The sequence below is a fragment of the Centruroides vittatus genome, unplaced genomic scaffold (assembly GCF_030686945.1).
Source record: "Centruroides vittatus isolate TY-2023 unplaced genomic scaffold, ASM3068694v2 contig_954, whole genome shotgun sequence".
NCBI classification, from domain to species: domain Eukaryota; kingdom Metazoa; phylum Arthropoda; class Arachnida; order Scorpiones; family Buthidae; genus Centruroides; species Centruroides vittatus.
The window spans coordinates 351,987-374,946 of NW_027122633.1; the positions used below are offsets into that span (position 1 = coordinate 351,987).

Genomic DNA, 22,960 nt, shown 5'->3' on the forward strand with positions numbered 1-22,960 from the left:
ATATTCGAACTATCCTCCCTAATGAGTCTACAGTTTCATCCTGGTGCTCTTCTGCAGTTGAAGTCGCATCAGTTTATCGATCGAGTATAACTCGCACTTCGCTAACAACTTTTTCCCCAAGTCCGATAACAAATGTGAAGAGTCACACACACCAAAATTCGCAACCCCAAAATACATTGAGGTGCTCTTAAATATCTCTTAAAGTATTAAATTTTCTTCATTAATAAAGATAAGTTATTCACGCCACTAAATAATTATTTTAGAATGAAAGATAAATTATTAATCTTCCACTTGTTATTAAGGTATCCAAAGAAAACGAGTGATTAATCTATATTTTGAATAATGACGGATTTAAATTTGACCTTTAAAAATGTCCACGTTAAATATACAATAATTGGAAATCTTAGAACTAATTTGAAGTTTTAGAATTTTTAATTAGATATTTTTTATTAAATCTTTGGAGAATTAAATCTTTTGTCGGTTTGTGTATGAGAAAAAAAAAACAAGATTTTTTCAAACTTTTAGGCTATTTAAACCTTAAAAATTAATGCTTAAATACCCGAAATTTTTTAAATAAATTAATTATTTTTTTCTTGCTTATACAGTGTGGCCAGAAAGTCACTAGCCAAATGGGGAAAGAGGACATTTTACAAATTACAGACTAAATACTGTAAATGACTTTAATGATGTTTAATGCAATGTGTGACACTTAGGTTGAGACTAGTGTGAGTAAAGTATTGTACTGTACACCACAGTACTTATCGAAGCTCATGTTTAAAGTGTTTTCCACGTACTCAAATAGTGATGTACACGAGGCAAGACTTCATGTGTCACCACTTTAAGAATCGCGTGTGGAATTAGGTACCAAGTCATTATTGCATTTGAAACAATAATAACTGTGATTACATCCATTTGGCAATCAACTTTTTGGCCACGCTTTACGTAAAGAACTGTCGTCTTCCTCCTTTATCCTAATTGGAAGGACTATAAAAATATTTTACATATTAAAAATAATATTAAAACGTGTTCTAGCGATGAGAGATTTATTTAAATGTTTACAAATATTCTTACAAGATAGCTAAGGTTAATTCAAGTAAGTGGGGTCGTTTGTTATTCTGTGTACTATCTCTTACATAAATTAATATTTTATAGTTTGAATAGGCGAAAAATTGGTATGAAACATTGTAAATTTTATTATAACATTCCTCTACACCAGTTAATCAGTTTATAAACAACACATCGAATTTAAACAACACACACTAAAGTTCAAAAATTGAGTTAACTATATAGGACCTCGAGCATTAAATCTGCTTAAAATAAATATTAGAATTAGATATAGTTTTAACATTTAAAAGTTAATAATATTTATATAAAAATTCTAAATTTTGAAAGCAAATATTCTCATATCTGGCCGCACAATTTTTATGTTTTCTCACACAAAAATTTTATCTACATGAAAAAAAGGGGAGGAAATCGGTGACGAACTTTATAAACAACTTTCCTGGGATTTATTATAGTAATAAAATTAAACATCCCTCGCCTTTATTTGCAAGATACAAAATGTCAATGCTGTGCAAATGTCAATTTTTTTTTTCTTTTTTCTTTTTAAATCTCATCTTAATTTTCTGCGAAATCGACTTTAGTGCGGGGACACTGCAAAGTCTTTTACACACAGCGACTTTTCTTCTCTGCTCATAACTGTCAAAAGTGCACAGTTGCCGACATTTTACAACCCGTTAACTTCCTGTTAATAATTAGGAAGAGAATATTAAATTTAAACTAGCCGAGATAATTTTTGTAATTTTATTACAATGATTTGCATTAACTGTTGAATAGTAATAGGAGTTACTTTAACTTTGTTTAGCCCTTATCCTTCCATCTACCCTTTCAGATTTTCGAGTAGATTAAGCGATTTTAATGATTTATTAATCGAGATAATAACACCAGACGAAATCTCTCCGTAAATAATTAATTCACAATGAATTATAATAGTAAAGAGTGTGATAGAAGAAGAGACCATTCTGCTTACTTTAAAATATATGCGAAGATCGAACGAATCGCCATTTTCTCGACCTTTTTTTTTCAGCTACTTCATCCTGTTCGAGTTTCTTTCGATACTAATACTTCAGTAATTGGGTCTTTGTAGCCCTTCGAGACTCTCAAAGCTCACTCGTTGAACCAGTAACTGCAACTGTTCTTAAAGGCGTACAATACTTCGAACTGTGCAGCCTTCTATCAATCACCGAAGCAACTATTCTTATATATTCATTGATTGATTCGTGAATAGAAGCTACATAATCTATAACACCAATATTCTCTATCTAAGATATTATTTTAATTGTCAATTTACCACGCGTTGAAGTACACCTTTCGAGTGTCAAAGCCGAACTGAAATTCCTACAATGAGGTAAAATGAAGCGAGATTATCGAGTAATCTTCTTACGTGAATGTTTTTTTTTTTTTTTTTGCTACTGTTCTTCATTTTCTCGATACTTTTCTGGGTTTTTGCACCATATTCTAGCAAAACTGGTTATATTAAATATGCGAAACACGTATGGCATTAATGAATATTCCGAGTCTTGTTGAGGAGGTCGGAGTTAATGAAAAATTCGGGTTTCGGTCCATGATTGGATTTTGCCTTCTTTCGATAGTCACGTGGGCCACGTCACGCCAGGCGATCGTTACGCCCCGAGCCTTTCAGCGGGCCTGATGCCGAATTAGTAGTCTGCACGCAACTGTTTTGATTTGCATAGAGATTTAAGAGAAAATTAGTAGCTGTAGACTTCCAACCGATAAAATTCCGGGGAAACTAATTCCTTTTGCTTTCTTTCCCTCGTTGTCTGCCTGGTTTTTTTTCCAAAAATAAAAATAGAATAAAAAAAATAAGAAAGAACAAAATAAAAAAAAAACATAAGAAAATGTTTCCCCTAATTAAATTGTTGTAAGTCTACCGGTTGGAATTTTTTACTTTTCAGTCGTTACCTAGTAAATTTCAATTATAATGAACAATATTTTTTTATTTTTTAACAAAATTGATTTTTGAGGAATTCTTTCGGGATGAAAGAAGAATTATAATTGGAAACAGTTTAATAATGGAAGTAAGAAAAACAATATTAATGCAATTCCGAATTGGAATTCAGTTTGTAAATATCTAAAATTAATTCCGTTTCTCTTATTGGAGAATTAATCGGAGTTAATGGAGGCTTTATAATGATAAATGCTCTAGAGGAAAAAAAAAAATTAAAAAAAAACCTTCATCCTGTTCTATATTTTAATAAATCGCCGACTTGTTAACTTTAAATCTTTTCCAATTTTACTATTTAGAATTAAATTTATTCTTATTTATAATACTTTTTTTCCCTTTCTCACGAGTCTGTTTTATTGAATTAGAACAAAACTTTTAATCGCTGTTTTATTATTATTATTATTATTTTATTAAAATAATACTTTTTAAACATTTAATCATTATGTTAATTTGTGTTTTATATTTTATAGACGTTAAACTTAGAATATAAATGATATATAATAAAATCAGAGCAATACTTAGAAGAAAACACTAATTATATTGTTGTTAACAATATATTTTCATATAAGAACGACTAGTCATAATTATATATTATTATTAAATTATCCAAGATAAACTTGAACAAATTATCATTATTATTACATGCAATACATTCATTTTTTATCTCGCAAATACATATCTTCTTTCTCTGTTCTATTTTCTGTATGTCTTTCGTCTATTGTTAGGTTCACAGGAGGGTATGACCTACTCTAAGATAGGTTAACATCGATAAGGATTGAAAGACGAAACAAAGCTACACTAAATCAAATATTTTCCACTTTATACTGAAAACAATAGGGCCAAAATATATCCTTCTATAACAGCCGGGTCTGTGTAATGTAAATAAAAAACACAGTTAAATTAAACCTTTGTTATAATTGATTCTTCTGAATTAATTTGCAATTAAAAAGGAATGGTTATTGTTGGATTTTGGTGACAATAGATTTATATATATATATATACCGCTCGATAATCATTATTTATTATTATAATAGAAAATAGTGTGAATTATTAAATAATTTAATTGGTAACGTCTTCATTTATGCCCAAAAACACCCCCAAAAAAACTAATTTTTTTTATAAATCGAGTCAATTATTACTTTAATATTCCTCATGCTGTTACATATAAAGTGTAATTATATCTCAGTTATGACTGTCGTGATGCAGAAATCATTTCTAGAACATGCGAAACTCATTTCTAATTTCGCAATTTCTAGATATTAAAGCGAGAGAAATAAATTATAATGCGTTTTAAAGGTATAAATTAAAGAATAATGAAAATTTCTACATAGAAAATTACACGAGTTCAGTTGATGTTGAAAGAGAAAAGAGCAAAAATAATTCAAATATTTTACACAATGTAAGGGAATTTTTTTGCCAAAATGTAAAATTGTTGTTGAAATTTTATATTATATCAAAAGAAGCGAAGAAAAAAAAAAGAGGTGATATTGAATTCTTATATTAAGAAGAGAGAAAAATCTTACAGATGGTACTCTTGATAGAATCATTATTAAATTGAAACAAATAATAAAAAAAAAGTACATTGGGACATAGAAAATTTTATTTTAGATAAAAGAATAGAAAAATTTTCGAGACAATGCTGTAAATTCAAATGAAATTTTCAAAAATAAAATTACAAATAACATTATTTTAAAATAAATAAATAAGAAATTAAGTATTGTGTAAACGTGGAAACAATCGACATCGATCAAAATAGATTTTACTTTCCTTTTTAAAAAGATATAATTAAGCCAATTATTTATTTAATCATTAATCATTTATTTAACTAGCAACAATAGAATTAAAGCAATTTTAATTTGGTAATAAATTTTAGAGTATTTAAACAAAATTCTAATTATAACCTGTAAAAGAAGGCTGCTAAGCAATTAAATTTTTAATGTTATTAAACATAACCGAGCAAAATTATAATTATGAGATATTATAATAAAAGAAAAATAATCGTTTTAGAGGAAAAATAAGAGAAAATATATTAAAACATTTTCGTCTTAAACACGAAAAGAAAATTAAAATAGAAAGAGAAAGAGAAGGAGAGAAAGGAAACATAACAATAATTTGATTTCTTTAACTAGATTTAAATAAACATTACAAATTTTAATTCGCATTTTCCTTACAATTTAATAATAAATTCAATTACTTATATTTACTAAATGAATTTCGCCTGAAATTAATTTTGTAAATTTGAAAAAGACGACTTAAAAAATGTAGAAGAAGAAGAAAGAAGATAATCTTCTTCGTTAATGTGAATCACAGAAGAAAAATATTCGTAAACAATTTAATTTATTTTTAATATTACCTTTAACTCGACACACTTCATGGATATATGATCCTTTATTATTATTTTTTTTATTAGAAAACTTCTTGTAATTCTCTTCTTGAGGAATTAAAAGGATAAATTGTTACGTTTCTTCACTTTATAAAAATCATTTGGGAGGTTAGAATTTTAAAAAATGGCGATAACTTTATGTAAATCTTTAAAAAAAAGCCCTAGAAAAATCTCTTGTGTAAACACTAAATTAAAACTCCATTAATAAATCATGTGGAAACAAATGATTAATATGAAGAAATGCATGGAATAATATCACTTCAAACTGTTTTCCTGTTCTACATAAATACTTTGGGAATTAATTTACCTTGACTAAATTATCATAGTAATAACTGTACCAATAACTGTAATAATTTGGTGACAATGCTGCTGATATTACTGCCTCTGTAATATCATTAGTACGATTCTAGTATCCATGATAATTAGTTGTAGTTTTATTAATAGCGACTGTAAATACAATTATAACTGATTACGATAGTTTCCATTACCATTTAAATGATTTAACCCTTTCCTATGATAATATATTTATATATAAATCGTAACAGAATTCTAAGTTAGTAGTGCACTGCAAATTCTGTTAACTGCGCTTTAATGCTAACACGTTGTTACTACGAAGATTTTGGTTTCAAATTATTTAAATATATTAATCTTTTTTAAAAGATTAAACGGTGGGGAGTAAAGAAATTCAATACGTATATATATATATATATATATATATTTTTTTTTACTCGATTTAATTGCTAATTTCCACATTTATATTGATTTTTGGATTAACTATCGCGGCGTAAATTAAATTACACAGGAGTCAATGAAATATTTATAAAAATAGGAGATGAGTTATAGCGAGACAAAACTCCTCGGATGAGAGATAATTAAAGGAAAATTTGAGATGATGTTTACTTTTCTATCAAACTCAACCCAATTATTTAGTTTTATTAGTTAAAAATAATCGAATTTGTAGCAAAAATTTCAGAATAAACAACACGATTTTGTGCCATACTTTTGTAAAATTTAAAATAGTGCGTGATTTAATTTTGCACTTTACTTTCGAAGTAAAACAGTTCGACTGCCTTCTTCTGAAAATAAAGTCACGCTATTTACTTTTACAATTGAAACTATTATGGATAGTTTACTTCTGCACCATTATGCATTAGCAATTTGAAGCTCTTTTCATTTTTTGCAACGATAAAATGTTTATTATTATTTTTTTTAAGTAGCGCTTTGTATCATTATGATTAAATATTATAGTCTTAAAGATAAAAAAAAATTTTATAAAATTAATATTTTGTAGCCATTAGGGGTATTATAATATATATATATATATATATATATATACGTGTTTAAGAAGGCACGAAATTTTATGTAGAAAATCTGGAGAAGTTTGTTGTTTGTGAATATAAACATGCGAAAAACCATACGAAGCATGACAACTTAAGAATTCTAATACAAAATTTCTAAAAGAATCTGGAAAGAATAAAAGTTTTATAATTAAAAAAGTTTGGGGAATGAACAGTATGAGTATAATTGCAAAATTTTCAGCATGGTCTATCGAGCGTCGGAGCAAGAGAGGAAAGGGCTAATATACTTAGGAATTACTCACAGATATTTGGAATGGCTATAAATATCTGGCTTCTTAATGGAATTTCTCTGTCAGGATATTGTAATGCTTAACGCACGATGTGTTTCATGTTCTGCGTTAAAATAAAGGAAAATTTCGAACCGTAAGATGATGTGATTAATGCCAACCTATTTATCTCGAAATCAATGCCACTGTAAAATACATACCAAGTGCCAATTTGACCATTCCATTAGTTTTTTATACAAAAATCACTGCAATGACAATAATTCTACTAATCTCGTTAGTTAATATCAAACTATCTACAATTCTTACGCTCGAACGATTGATGGAAGACTTGCTTCTACTTCCAACTTTTTACTTCCCCCCTCTTCAATCAATCAAGCGGACGGCAACTCCGAGTAAATCTATTGTTTCGAAACTGCAATGGCCAACTTCTTAAGAGTTAAAATGGAGAAAGGACGAGTATCGAATTCTTCGAAAAGAGTTTGATATGTTACTTCGATTTGTCACTTGCGATTTATATGAATTTAACATTGAACATTCCGCGCCGTTCTTGAAGATGAAATAGTAAAGAAAAACAAAAAAAAACCCGTTTATAGAATAAGAATCGAACATCTTTTTGAAACTTCTTTTATCGTAACAGTGATATATCTGACAGAAATTGAAAAAAAAACAAGATATTTGAAGTAGGTGAGATATAATAGATGTAGTCTGTATACATTTTTCTCATTTCGTTCAATACAGCAACAGTTTAGACGGTTGTTGGGTTGCCAACTGGGCAATAACTTGTATCGAACTTGTCCATTAAACTAATGTCTATTATAGATTTTTTTACTCGTGTTCTTCGTGGAAATTCTACAATGTATAAACGATAAAAACACGAAACATTTTTAGAATCTAACAACAATAAATAGGGATTAGATTCCGTAGCAATCAGATTTTGATCTATACTTTGGTGAACTATCATGAAACTGTTTAAATTATAAATTATAAATTATTCGAAGTCCTCAAAACTACGTTCAGAAAGGCTCTTCTTGCGTTACGTTACGTTACGTCCGTCCAATTAAAGAAGGCGTTATAACGTAACGTAACGCAAGAAAAGCTTGTCTGAGCGCAGCCTAACAAGTAAAATGAGTGACGAATTATAAATATACATTTGTTTTATTTACACAATTATATAAATGAATATTTATAAAGATTTTGCTAAATCCTATTAAATAATTAAAACAATAAAAAATCCATTAGAACACTTGAAATAATTTATTTTGCTTTTAAACATTTTGTTAAATATTAATTCATTGTCCTGAAATCAAATTTAACACAAAATATGTTCAAAAATTTATTCAGGAGAATTTGAGAATGTTTAAAGGGCAAAAAAGCAATATCTTAAATAAAAGAGGGAAGTCATTTAACGTGTTGCTACATTATAAAACCATTAATTTCGACTGTCTCATATGTTATTTAAATTCATTTCGTTGAAAGATGCTTTTTTATGAGGCAATGCCCTCCTACTCATATTATCCAATATTTTAATTGCTATATGTTTTGACAATTCTTATCTCTACGGGCGACATATTTATTTGTTTCGTCTGATTCCCAGAGCATAGGGGTTCCATGCAATACATGAATATTTCAAACTATTCACAGATTCCTCTCGCCATTATTATTTATGACGTATTCGGGTGCTGCCTTTCTTCTGCACAACATGAAACATTTAAAATGAATTCATTTAACATTGTTAATAATTTAATATTTATTATTCTACATTAAACTACGGAAACGACGTACAAATTATTCATTTACTTTGCTACTTTATCTCTTTCGATATTCAATTTTATTAAAAACGTACAATGTTTCCTTTACATTATGTTTAATTATTTATTGCTAATGGGACTACAGAATGATAAAGTATAATTCGGCCAATTATTTTAATAGTTTCTTTACAAAATAATGTACTAATCTATACATTTGCACTTTTTGCGAAGATAAAATATCTAATTTTCTCATTATATATGAACTAGTTGTTGTCTTTTAAAATTTCATTTTGTTCTCTTCTCCGCTGACATTTCTCTCAAAAAAATTAATTTTCAACGAATTAATTTGCAATTAAAACTCAAATTTTATAATCCTTTACAAGCCTACTTGTTTTGCGTCATGAGTACATATTTAGTGGTGAAATTTAAATTCTTTTTTAATTGAATTAATATATATTAATTCAATTAAATAATTATAAATTTATTTATTTAAAAAAATAAGTTTTCTAATTAATTTTTATTGATATTTATATAAAAACATTTTTTAAAAAGTAATAAAACTTAATTAATATTATAAAGATTGGTTTACGAGAGACGACAATACAACACATGAACGATCCGCCAAAGAGGTGCCACACGAGATACTGGCCTCTCTTTAGGTGTTAGGCACGTGAAGAAAACCCACAAAACTGCACGTGACTACCTCGTTTATCGGGCGAGACCCACGACCAACAAGTGGTCAGTTGGTTTTACCCATTCGATCCCTTAGTGAGAACAATATTCTAAGTAAAATGAGATTAACTTACAATATGTTTTGAAACCGAATAAATTTATTATTTATTAATCATACAACGTTAGAAATCCAATTAAATTAATCACATAAGAAGAACTGCAGTAAATAAAGTTTAATAAAATTAAAATACTAAGAAATGTGATATTTCCTCTTTCATTCGTTACCGATTTTAATTTTAATCTCGTTAGTATTAGCGAATATATAGCAAAATTTCATTAATAAATTTAAATAAATTTAATTTAAAGCGACATGTAAGGATTGCAAGTTAATTATACATATAAGTTAATTTTCGAATATTTAGAATCGATTCAATTATCTTAATAAGCTTAAGATAAGTTCAGATATATATTTGTTGCAACATCTGTTACCATTTCGACTGTTATAGTAGTACTTTAAGCATTATGATGGGACATTATATAGCTTTCGAGGTTATCGATATAGAAACATAATACAGAAAATACTAAAATAGTAGTAATGTTAGCTATTTATTTTCTAAATGTAGTTTGGAAGTTTCGATACGTGTTGCAGTAAAGGAAAAACTTTACTTTGCCAAATAATTCAATAAATTAATTAAATTCTTTAGTCTATATTGAGATAAATTCGAATTGATTAAATAATGAATACAAATTAATGCTCAAGTTTAAAAGAAAAAACTTTATCTTAAACTCTTTCTGATAAGTAAAACTTCAAATAGGATAAATAAGCCATAAAATCTTTGTAAAAAAAGCAATAAAATACTAAAAAAAATAGTTACTTTGTCTGATATCTGTATTCTCTATTGAATAGTTGCGAATCTATTCTTAGTCTTTATCCACTCTACTGTGTAAATCTTCTAGTACGTTACTTCAAATCCACCTTTCTTATCTCTATTAAATCGTTGCCATGTTGGATCCTGTAATGCTCTAAGCTTCTATATATATTCAGGTTATTTACTTTGTCTGTGTTCGATTGATAAATCGCTAAATTCTGTCAATAGAAAAGACTTATTTTGCATACTTAAAACATCTGGCTCCTGTCAACAAAATTGTAAATTATGTAAGAACGTAATGCTAAAGTCAATTAACTTAGTCTCTGGAGGTAATATTGCTTAGTTTAATCTCACTGAATGCAATATATATATGGTTCTTTCTCCAAGAAATTAGTGTTGAGCCAGATTTGTACGTCAGATGGTAAGACGTAGAAGCGCTTGAATGACACTTACCACATGGCCGAAGTAAAATCAAAGAGGAAGTTTCTGTTACCATTGCTTCAACTTAACCTCCATTGACAGAAATCAAGATGTGGTTTCTGTTGTTTGCTATCCGAAAATCTAATTTGTGAAATTCTACTTCTGATGTCAATACACTTACAGATGTTTGTTGTATTAAATATTTACATAACTAAAATGATCCATAAAGAAAATATCATTCTGTAAAATACACTTTAATTAAAATTGTTTTAAAAGCTTTAAAAAAATTTAATCTATAACTTTTAATTAAAAAAGATAAACAAATATAAAATTTTTAATTAGCGTATGTACTGTACAAAAAATAGAATTTAATAGTTTATTTTAATGAAATAACTGATTTAAATTTTACAATATAAATAGTTTTAATGAGATTATATTCAATCTACAGCTTTTAAAAAGTAAAAAAGGCAATTAAATGGAATATTTTAATCCCATTACTAAATATTCTGTTAGTTCAACAGTAAAAATTATATAAAGTGTTAAGGTTTCAAATGAAAATAATCATAGTAATTCTAGCAAAAATTATTTGCTGATTCCGTTTAAATCGATAAATTGAATCTCAAGTCTAGCGAAAGAAAAATTTTTTCTTTTAACTTTACTTTTTCTTTACTTTGTGTTCTTGTTATTATTTTATTCTTTGCCATATAATCGTATATTTTAAATAATTTAATTCATTATTTATAGATCTGATTAATTTGTATTTCTCGAGTAATGTCTCGTGGTTTGTAGATAGAATAATAATAATAATATATATTTAAAAAACTTACTATCGATGTAAATAAATTTCGTTTATTTCATTGTGGACATCTTTATGAATATTTTAGACGGTAGCAAAATTTATCAAAAGTGAAAAGTCACCTTTCATAAGGTAAAATGCTGTAAAAGTCTTCGTTTTACAAGTCAAATAACTTTAAGAGACAAGTCTATTAGTCAGACGTTTATAAATATACAATGTACAGTTTTATTTCCTCTTCCATTTCCTAAAGGAAAGAAAGCTTCGATTTTTGCCCAATGAAGAAAAATGGGACATCCATTAAACAACTAATTCCCAGAAAAAAAGGGATAAAATAGAAAAAATGCTATACTGATTTTTAATCTTTATCAATCATGCATGAAACAAAAAATTCCTTTGATATCATTCCGACGATAAGATATGACAAGAAAATCCTTTTACCGAGACAAGTAATCTCTGAAGAATTTCGTAGATTAGACTATGTTTGCCCTGCTAACTAATATTTTCTCATTGAAGATGATCCTTTCTCTCTATTTTCTTTTTTCCTATTTGTATCCGTTATAATTCTAATGCATTTTTGATGTCCAACTCCATAACTACTAAAATAAGAGTGAAAATTCTTTAGTATACTTCTTAAAATACAATGGTCGAATTCGCACTTTTCTTTAATTTATAACTCAATTTTTCTGTTTTGATATTCTTTTACAGATTTCTCTATACAATATACCACTAGACTCTGAACCAGATTAATTTTTTAACATGTTAAATAACGTTTTTTTATTTTGAATTATATTAAAATATTAGCAATTATTATTTTATATACAATAAAAAGTTAAGAACAGTAAAATTTTTGAACTGTGAACGAGTTATTACATATGTTTTTTCTGTGATATTTTAGGGTAAATAAACTGTGTAGCTGCAATTTAACACGATTGATTAAATATTAAAACGAGAAAAGACACGCGGCCTGAGAAGAAAATCACTATAATTTTATAATAACGATAATGGAATAAGTGAAAATATTTGCTGTTAAACCATTATAAAATGAAACTATAAACAATTATCAACTAACAGCTTTACGTGACATTCGTGTAGAAACTCGTGTCGTGTCATAAACGTGTAAAGCTAACTTGCAGCGGAGATATTATCGTGACGTAGGACAGATGTGTTAATCTATGCCAGTCAATAAATTTAAAACTATTTTCATTTTATTACACAGACGTGTTCTTAATGAAATTTAATACGGCATTAATCAAATACTGAAAACTGGAGTTCGTGTTTCCTAGAAGCTTTTAAGTAGCTTAGATATTTTAGACAGTTGGTCAACTGGGATGGAGGAAGATAATCATTAACGATTATTTCCGAATCGAATAGATATCGGTGGAGCGGGCTACTTCTTTGGTGGGAATGGAGGAGGAAAGAGGAGATTCTACTATACCGTTGCCACATCAATCCCGGCGATATTTCTCTCTTAGAAGCAGTGTGAAATATCCTTTTATATCTAGGCTAGATATCAGTTATTTCTGATCAGTCTAGAAGCAATAATTGTGTGTCCGTAGGGATGATAAACCAGCTTTAAAAAAGAGCCCAGACCCCAGAGTGGCCATTACGACACCATTCCATACAATATAGGCAGTTCTCCAAAGCCATAAACCGATCTTTTTTCCTTCTGTCTCCCTCTTCGTCACTCGGGAGTTCTGGTCGAGCGGAAAAGAGAAAAAATACTGTTTCACGTCGTTGACTACGATATAGACGTAGAAAATTTCAAGCTAGAAGCTTAGATAGTATAAAGTAATCTTACTGAAATAGTCAGCCTTAATACACAGACGTGGAATGCTGGAAAATTGGATGGCTTCTTACTGTTAAAATGCCATAGGTGAGTAAGTTCCTAGTCGTAGATGTAGGAACTCTCACTCCTGATCGAATTAAATAGTTTGCCAAGCAGATTGAGCAAGAAACTTCTTGCAATATCTTTACTCTTGTAAAATTTGTTTACCGACTACGCTACAAATGGAAGCATATAGCAAATATGCGTGTCTGCTCGTCTGATTTATTATTTATCACTTTAGCCTTTTAATGGGATCACTGCTTTTTTCTTCTAATTTTGCAAGATTTTTTAAAATCTTTTTTCTATTTTGATTCGATAGAGTGTAGCCAAATCCTATTTTTCTAAAAATTTATGTAATATTTTCAAATTATTTAAGTTAAGAAAAGGTACTTCATACAAAAAATTTTAATCAATTTCTTTCTATAGATTTCTATTGTTTAATTTAAAAAAAATTTACTTTATACAATAATTCAAGTAAAATAAAAAATATTTTAAAAAATTATCTTTTGAAAATTTTTAGAGAAGTTTATTTTAATTAAAATTAACAGCTAAGTAAATAAAATAAAATAGAGATAATAAGGTTATTAATATTTTTCAGGATAATGAAAAAAGAATTTAATATTCATTCAAATTAAACAAAATAATTTAAATAAATTACATTAAGATATATTAAAATAATTAAAATAAAGTTATAATTCTTAATTAAAATAAATTTAATTAGTTATAAATAGCCAAATAGCAGCTTTTGTAAATAATTTTTCTATTTAATTTATGTAAATATATGATTATTATTATTTTATATTTGTAAATATAAGGCTCGGTCTGTAATAAATTCGAGTTATTACTTTAATATGTGACTTATTTATTTTACTGAAATAAAGTTTATAAATTAAAGTAGAATTTAAACATCGTCTTAAAATGTTTACAGTAACATATTACATTTCTGTATACGCTAATACTGAATAAGAATAAGACTATTCACTATAAAATGGATAAATATTTGCTGAACAGAGTGCTATTAGTTAATTATGGAATTATTTATTAATTATTTTTATTAATTTTACCCAAAAAAAGGTTACTGATACGAAATATTTATACAGGAAAGATGAGCCGAATTGAGACTTCACTCACCTGGATAATAAGCGATTCTCTTTGTGCTGGTATAGGTGGACCCCTGAATTTCAAGTTGGCATTCGAAGACCGATCCTTCAGACTTTTGTAGTCCCAGCGATGGTATCATCCGATGAAGTTGGATGTTATATACGCCGTGAGACTGTTTCTCCACTGTCTTCTTGGCTTCTAACTGTTGCCTCATAGTCTCCCCCGACGACAATAGATAAAGTCGAAGATTGGGGCGAGGATATAGACCTTGAGCTTCACACGTTAAGTTGAGATCCTTTCCGGTTTCGATATAATTAACGTCGAAGGTAGCGGCAGGAACTAGAAGAGAAAACGAAACGGTTTATTTTACGTATCATTAAGATAGCTAATTACATCGAGTGCAAAAGGCACGGCCGGTTACAAAGAGCTTTGGTAATTGGTATTCATTCGGACATTTTGCTTCCGGTGTGGTAAATCTGCGTGTGGGTAAGACACATCGATTGCTAAGATTGATGTCTTTCGATCTCCGACTTCTTTCTCTTTGGTAATTTGGACCGTTTTTCCCCCCCTTCTTCTCTTCTTTGTGTCATGGTAAATGGAAGATCAACGCAGTTTCTACTAGTTTAAAAACTTTTTTCTTTTGCAAGAATATCTCTACAAATTTTAACTTTGATTAATATAAAAGGCTAAAGTTTAATCTCTAAAATGCTACTTTGGTCATTAAAATGGATAAATTTACATTAATTTGCACCTCTTAAATATACATATTATTGAAATTAATCCAAAAGTTAGTAAATTAATTAACTGCTTTGTTTGCTAATTATACCCGGTAAAATAATTAAAACTTTTACGATAAATTAATTATATATATATATATATATATATATATATACATATAAGAAATTTTATCATTTATTTAAAACTATTCAACTATACTTATTTATAAATATGCTGATCACTCTATTAAGCTTTATATATTCGTGTATTATAAATTAAGATTTTATTCTATAATATTTTACATAAAATTATTAAGAAAGAAAAATTGGATACTGGAAAATATGCATAGCTTAAACTGAAATAAATTATGTTATTCTTTTACATAGGTATTAATAAAGATAGATATATTGTAAATGTAAATTTTAGAAAAGCATTTACGTGTTATATTATACAAAAATGAAAATATACAGAGACAAAAGTTCTATATATTATGTGTAAAATAACAGACACTCATGTAAAATTCATGATTTATATATAACTCTCTGGCATTTCTTTTAAATGCCATTTATGGTGATTGTATTCTGCATTACAACATATGAATAACTTATGAAAACTGCTTTTAAATTTACATTAAATTCTTACATTTGTTGTTAACAACATTATTTAAATTAATTATAATATTTTATATAAGCCTACATAGATATGCATATTATTCATACGTAAATTTTAGAATTTTATTAAACAGAAAGCCGAAAAAAGTTAGTTTTGAATTAATTAAAACCACCGTAATTAAAATTTAATAAAAAGGTAATTATATAAGAAAAACAGGGTAATATCTTCGTCAAAGAACAGAACATGGTTAAGATATTACACGCATATAGTACGTGTACAACAGACGTAGACTTTTTAACTAGTTGATATTAAATCTAGTATCATAAACGAATTAAAAAAACTTCTAACTTGTCGACGGTTTCGATCACTTAAGCATTAAATTTGGACATAATCCTTCGACAGACGAAACTAATTTAAAAAGTTACAAACACATTACTTTCTTTAGTATCAAAAAACGAAGGGAAACCATTAACCAATTTTCCCTTTTTGTAAATCCGAATAAATAATTAAAAAAAGGAAAAGAAAATGGAAACAGTAGAAGCGTAAAAATCTTTGTCATCTCCAGCAAATTTACTAACTCATCTTAATCGAAATTTGGCCAGTCCGCGCCGATGGTAGTAGTAGTAGTAGTAGCTGCTGCAAATGAAAGATTGCAGATTGAATGAGTTATCAAGCGAGTGTTAAACAGCTTTAACAGTAGAAAGCACAACGGCGCCTAACCCAACCCGGTTATCGATCTCGTACAATGTACATTTGTATGTAAACGAGTAGCTTCCGATCTTCCATGTGAGAGCTGAAAGAACGATAATATCGCGTCATTCTATTTCCACTGCAATTACCTATCGACGACAAAGGATATAAAATTGTTCTGTTGACTCATGATAGAGTCCGTTTCATAAATAAATAAAACTCTTTTTAACTAGAAAACGTAACGAAATTATTACTTGGACAAAATTGCATTTCTTTCTTCCCCTTCCCCCATTTTCACTCTTAAATCAAAAATGTTACTTTAATGCCTTTTAATATATTTAATATATATATATATATATACTTTTACTGAACTAATAAAAATATTTAAAAAATTGCTTTTTTTTTATCTTAAAAACACTAAATTCTATTTATTTTTGATTATATAAATACGTTAATATTAAGTACGCACCATTTCCGATAAGTGTTTTTCTTTTTCCAAATATCTCATTACGAACGAGAAAATATGTACGAAAAATAATATATAAATATAAACATATTTAAAAATTTTATTTTAAATTAAATAACTTTTTTATCTTTATTATTTTACAAACTAATTAAAATAACTGGCATTCTATTAAATTTAATAAAGCGTTGTATATAAAATTTAAATAAATTTCTTCTTAATATAATCAAGTTTGGTAATATTTAATTTTTGAAAATATGATCAAAACTGAATAAGTTACTGAATTTATTAATAAATTTAAAATTTTGTTTATTTAAAATATTTTAAATCTTTCCGGAGATAAAGAGGTGCTTATATAAACTCTTTAAACTTTCAAAAAAAATGTTTTAGTTAACCAAACACGAATGAAATGTAATAAAAATCGGATTTTTAAATCTATCGATTAAAAATATCAATAAAATTTCTGTCGAAAATTGAAATTTAATGAGAATTTTTCTTCGAAAGTTTAACACACAAAGAAGGCATTTTAAAATTCGTAACACAAGTTTATTTTTCTATAAAGATGACAGTTCATAAGAGAAGTTGTTTAACAACCATTAAAAACTAAACTATTTTATAAACCATATACCTGTCATTGCAAAGACAGAAACTTATACTTTTTGCTGAAAAATCGGATAACAATAGCTTTCTTCTACGTTCTAATTTGGTCCAAAATATCTATCTTACTCGAGGTCAAAAATAAATAAAAAAAAAAAAAAACTCTCCAATCAATAAATTCTGTCCTTTTGTATTGAAGTTTTTCTGGCGGTCAATCAGATGAAATTTTCCATTATTCTCCCATTTCATTTCTTGTATTTCCAGACTATTATACAAAATAAATAATAGAGTCCGCTTAATTCTGTATCTCTTTTAAAAAATTCACTTTTCAAACTGGGTATTGATCGACTGTTTAAAAAAATCCTCTGATTTTGATTTTCCATACATCTTCAGTGTTTGAATAATGTTTCGGATTAAACATTTATTTTTAAATAAATTTATTTTAAAATTTCTGAATATTTTTAAAATATATTCTCTTTCCAAGATACAAATTTTGAAATTTCTCTTACAATTTAGCAGGATTTTTTTTTTTTTTTAAGATTTCTTGAAAATTTAATGGTAATTTATGGTGTAAATAGATATGACTTTTTAATTAAATAATTAAAAAAATTTTTTTCTAAATAAAATTTCTTAAATATGTTTAAAATTTGAAACTTTTCTGTTTATTGATCAATGATTCTAATTTCATTGTTATATATGGAAATATTTTTTATGCAATTAAGGTTAATAATATAGAATCAAGAAGGAAAAAAGAGGAATTCCATTTTAACAAGCTTATTTTCCAATATTATTTTATACATTTATTATTTATTTGTTCTTGTAGTTTGTTATTTTCAGTTCATTATTGAACGAAAGGAGCATATGAATCGAAATCTTTCTTTATATTTCTTAACCATGAATTAAAAATAAACGAGCAGTTATTTGTCGTGACATCATCACAATACCTGGTTGAAACTTTTAATCATCTTTTAATTTAAAAAAAATCAAATGACTTCCGGTCAAGAACGGAAATTCGAATACAGTTAATTGGGGTTTCCGGCCCCTACACTTTCTATCTGGTCTGGATTTCAGCGGTTTATTGCCCCTGTACATTATACTTCTCGTGTTAAAAGTCGAGTTATGCCGGTCATCTAACTCCGTTCTCGGTATATTTTGAATCTAGACCGGATGTTCTTATACAGTTAATCGGGACCTCCTCTTTCTAAGCTTTTTCGCATACGAAATCTCGATTTATATCTATCTAACTACGTTCTCGAAATTGATGTAGAACAGTCATACGGACGATATTGAAAATATATATAGATAGGCAATTTGAAAACGGTATTCTAATAAATACCCAAAGATAAAAATATCTTTTCTTTCCGAAACATATTCTTGTACGTATATGTATCTTTTTACAATTATCTACAGGAAAAAAATACATTATCTGGTTACGCTACTGATTCTGTTTAAGGCTTATGATTGAGGATGTCCTCGATTTTCATAAACATACTTTAAATTATCTAACACCATACTCGAGATTAAGGAGCGACAGACATGCAGACAGACGGACGACATTGGGAATTTATAGGTGTACAAATTTTTTTCAAATTGCATCTCAATTAAATTCTATGTTCGGTTATTAATTAATCTTTTACAAGGAAGAATATTGCTAATTTATACCGTATAAAAACTTTAATACGATAAAACGTATAAAATTTTATAGTTTAAAATAACGTTTTAACTATAATTTTGGAAAAAAAAATCGATATTTTTTATAAATCTTTTTACATTCTATTATTAGATTTAATAATAATATAAAAAAATGTATAATAAATTCTGAACAGAAATCTTACACTATCAGATTTTGCACTTTTCTTTCAAGTACTTTTTTTTATTTCCAAAATCATCCATCTTACTGTATACACACTTCATTCAATTCAATAAGTGTGGATATCACTCTGAAATATCAAAGTTAACTTTTCCTTACAATTTATAAAAATTCTCAGTAACGTATCCTACATCTCAACTATGTAAGAGAAGAAAATTGGAGCAAATTCGTAAATTGGCTTTAAGAAAAAAAAAACAGTTTATTATAATTGAAATTCAAAACTTATAGCGTTATAATATTAATGTTCTGTAAGAAAGAGGTCGGGAAATTAATTTATTTTACGAGCTAGAATTTTTACGTGAGTATTAAAAAATATATATTAAAAAAATTGATTAAAGATGGTAGATAACCAAAAGCGATTTGACTTAAAAGTTATTAAATATAATCGAAGACTTTATTTTTCTTATAATCGTCGCCATTACACGGTACACTAACCTATTATTAATTGAAAATTCTTTTATCAAATTAATCCAAATAGAATTAGAACACTAATTAATATTTATACCCGCAACGTATGACATTCAGTATCAACTTGTCAACGATGAATTTTATAATTTACTTTCCATACTAAGTATCGAGCAATCTGTGTAGAAAATATTGCTTCCAAAAATATTTGTTAAATTAAGATATCATTCTGAGAAATATTCTTTGGGGCATATTTCATCATTTGTTTAAGTGACCGTATAAAACGGTATATAATGAGTTATCGGGAATTTCCACTTCGCTAATTTTAAACGCGTTATGCTAGCTTGTTTTTTCCGAGAATTTGACTCTAAAAAATTAAAATAATTATCTTCGAGTGTAAAATAACGAAGTGAAATCACGAAAAGTAGTTTGAGATAAGAGAGTTTTTTTCCCCTCTTATTACTTATGCTTAAAAGCTTTTACATTAAAATAAAATTAATTTCATTCCCTGTTTAAAAAATAAATTTTACAACTAATAATGAAAATAAATGTATTTATTAATTGCTTAAATTATCATATTATCAGGGTAAAAATTCAAATTAAATTTTTCTCCTATAATGTATACGGGATATTATAAGATAAATCCATATGCACTTTGACCATAAAAATCCATTCCTGATATAACCAATGATTAGTTAACACTTGAAGGTTATAGGTGGAAACGTAATAATAAAAATAGGGTAGATACGTTCCTATTTATAAATTTTAAATTCGCTTGTGTCTATTCGGTTTAAACTGAAATAGTTTCATCGAAAATTATTTCTTTTATAACAAAACTGTAGATCTAAAAACGTAACCTTTATCCTTGTACCGTACACTACGTTCTTTATCTGTCGTGTACTTCACCTTGTAACTACACGAAAAGTTGCCTTACAGGCTAACAAGTACATTAATTTTTCTGTTAATCTGTATTTGCTTTCAACGAAATTGCAAAAATACTATTGTGTGTTAGGATAATATTGCATGTTTTATTAAGTAATGAGTATGAGCAAGCTTCTCGGAAACTAACTGCAAAAATAAGGATGCTTATTAAGTTGTATGGTAACTTTCTAAGAAAATTCATCAGCATTAAAAATATTAAAGATAATGTTGTTTTCAACTTATCATTTTGTTATATAACGCTTTTAAATCGAACCTTTTTTCCCCTATTTTTACATTAAATAGATGACCAGGAATGAGGTTTTAATTGAAAAACTAAGATGTAAAAGTTTGAAATTCTTGGAACCGCTTGCGCTTAACCAATTGTTATCATTATATTCCAAGTAAATACTCTTCAAATATTAAGTAATAATATAAAAAAAAATTACGTAAAAGTATTATTTTGCAATACCCTGTTTATATTATCCACAAAATAGCAATGATTATTCGTATATTAATTTAATGCTAACTACTATGTAATCTTTTGAATGTTTATAATTATAAATGATAATTTGCTAAATTATAAGAATTGAAATGGTAACATATCTGAAACGCAAATATTTATATAAAAATTATATATTTAAGAAGATTTATTTAAATATTTTAAAACTGAAATTACAAATAATAATAATAATAATATAAAAGCAAGGTAGACTGTATTTTATCTATCATATTTTTCAACAAGAATGATTTTTTAGCTTCTCTAAAGAAAAAAAATATATATATATATATATATATATAAGATTCATTCCTTTCAGTAAAGCTGTCTTTTTGTTCATTTATTTTGAAGAGATTTATTTCAAATCTTTTTTGTTTCAACTCTAAAATTTTTAAGAATTTTTATGATTTGATAAAGTCTTAATAAGGATTTTCTTTAACTGACGACATTTATATAATTATCTTTATCATATACCGGTATGTCTTCATATTAAAAATAATATTTGCATGATACTGTACTCACTCAAATGTACTTATTCCCTGACTTCAATTATGTTCTATTCGTTTCTCTGCAATATATTAACATTACGAAACAGTTTCATCGCTTCCTTAAGCTAAAATAATAATTATAATATAATTTTTTAAATTAAAAATTAGAAATTTTCTTAATATTTTTTTACGTAAATTTTTAAATTTAATTTAAATTTGCAAAAATATGATTTCTTCGTATCAATTTGTGGGAAAAATTGATAATAAAAGCAAGAAAACAGCTATACAAACGTATTACTCTACAGTAAAAAGAAAGTTTAATAACGAATATGAATAATTAAATTAATTGAATTTCATGAATTAATTACAAATAATAAAGATGAAAACGTCTAAAGTTTCAAATCAATATTTATACGACAAAATATTGAAAAATATAATTAAAAACAAAAAAAATAACTTAATTTTTCCTTTGAAATGATATGATTAATCGATTTTAATTTGAATTGATGTAATTAATCATATCATAAATGTTTAAACAAAAAATTACCAGTTTAATTTTTGTTTAAATTCTATATTTATTTAAATAATTACATTTATATCTATTTACATATAAAAGAGAATTAAAAAAATAATTGAAAATGGATCGAATAAGATGAAATTTAAGCTATCAGTAGCACAGATAAACAATATTTATCACATGAAAGATAAGATGTAGTTATGTGAATGCTATGATTTAACCTTTCTCAGACCTTAAACAACGTTTCAGTTTATTAAAATATATCTGAAACTTAAAAGATTAAAATATTATATATGTTTCTAGTCCTTCCTGGACATTTAACTCGAAAAAATCAAAGTTAATGGCGTACGTTTTCTTTGATTAATATTTAAATTCTTTATACAAATATTTAAAATGGAAAAACATATATATTAATCTGTGTTTTTACATTTACATTTTATGGAATTAATTAGTAAAGATATTCTACTTAATTATAGGCTATATTTTATTTTTAAACTGTAAAAAAAATCTATTAGAATTAATATACTTTTAATACGCTTATTATCTTTTTAATAAAATGTATTTTTTCTCTCTAGCGAGAAAATAAATAAGTATAAATAGTAGAATCAAGTAGATTCAAAATAATATTTAAGTAGAATTCAGATGAGATATCAATGTTAAAACAGTAAATTTCTTTTAAAAATATAAAGTTTATATATAAAAGATCCTTTATACTTTTTAAGCTTTTATTGATAGACTTAGTCAGGAGAAAATACTGGAA

General features: G+C 26.8%; 1 protein-coding gene across 1 annotated transcript in view; it reads right to left on the reverse strand.

Annotated features, from left to right (window-relative positions):
• LOC136985136 (uncharacterized) overlaps positions 1-22,960 on the reverse strand; it is an 86,121-nt gene that overhangs the window by 18,942 nt on the left and 44,219 nt on the right. Inside the window, exon 3 of the mRNA XM_067282336.1 lies at positions 14,455-14,763. Within this exon, the coding sequence (XP_067138437.1) occupies positions 14,455-14,763 (309 nt within the window). The remainder of the gene's footprint in view (positions 1-14,454; positions 14,764-22,960) is intronic.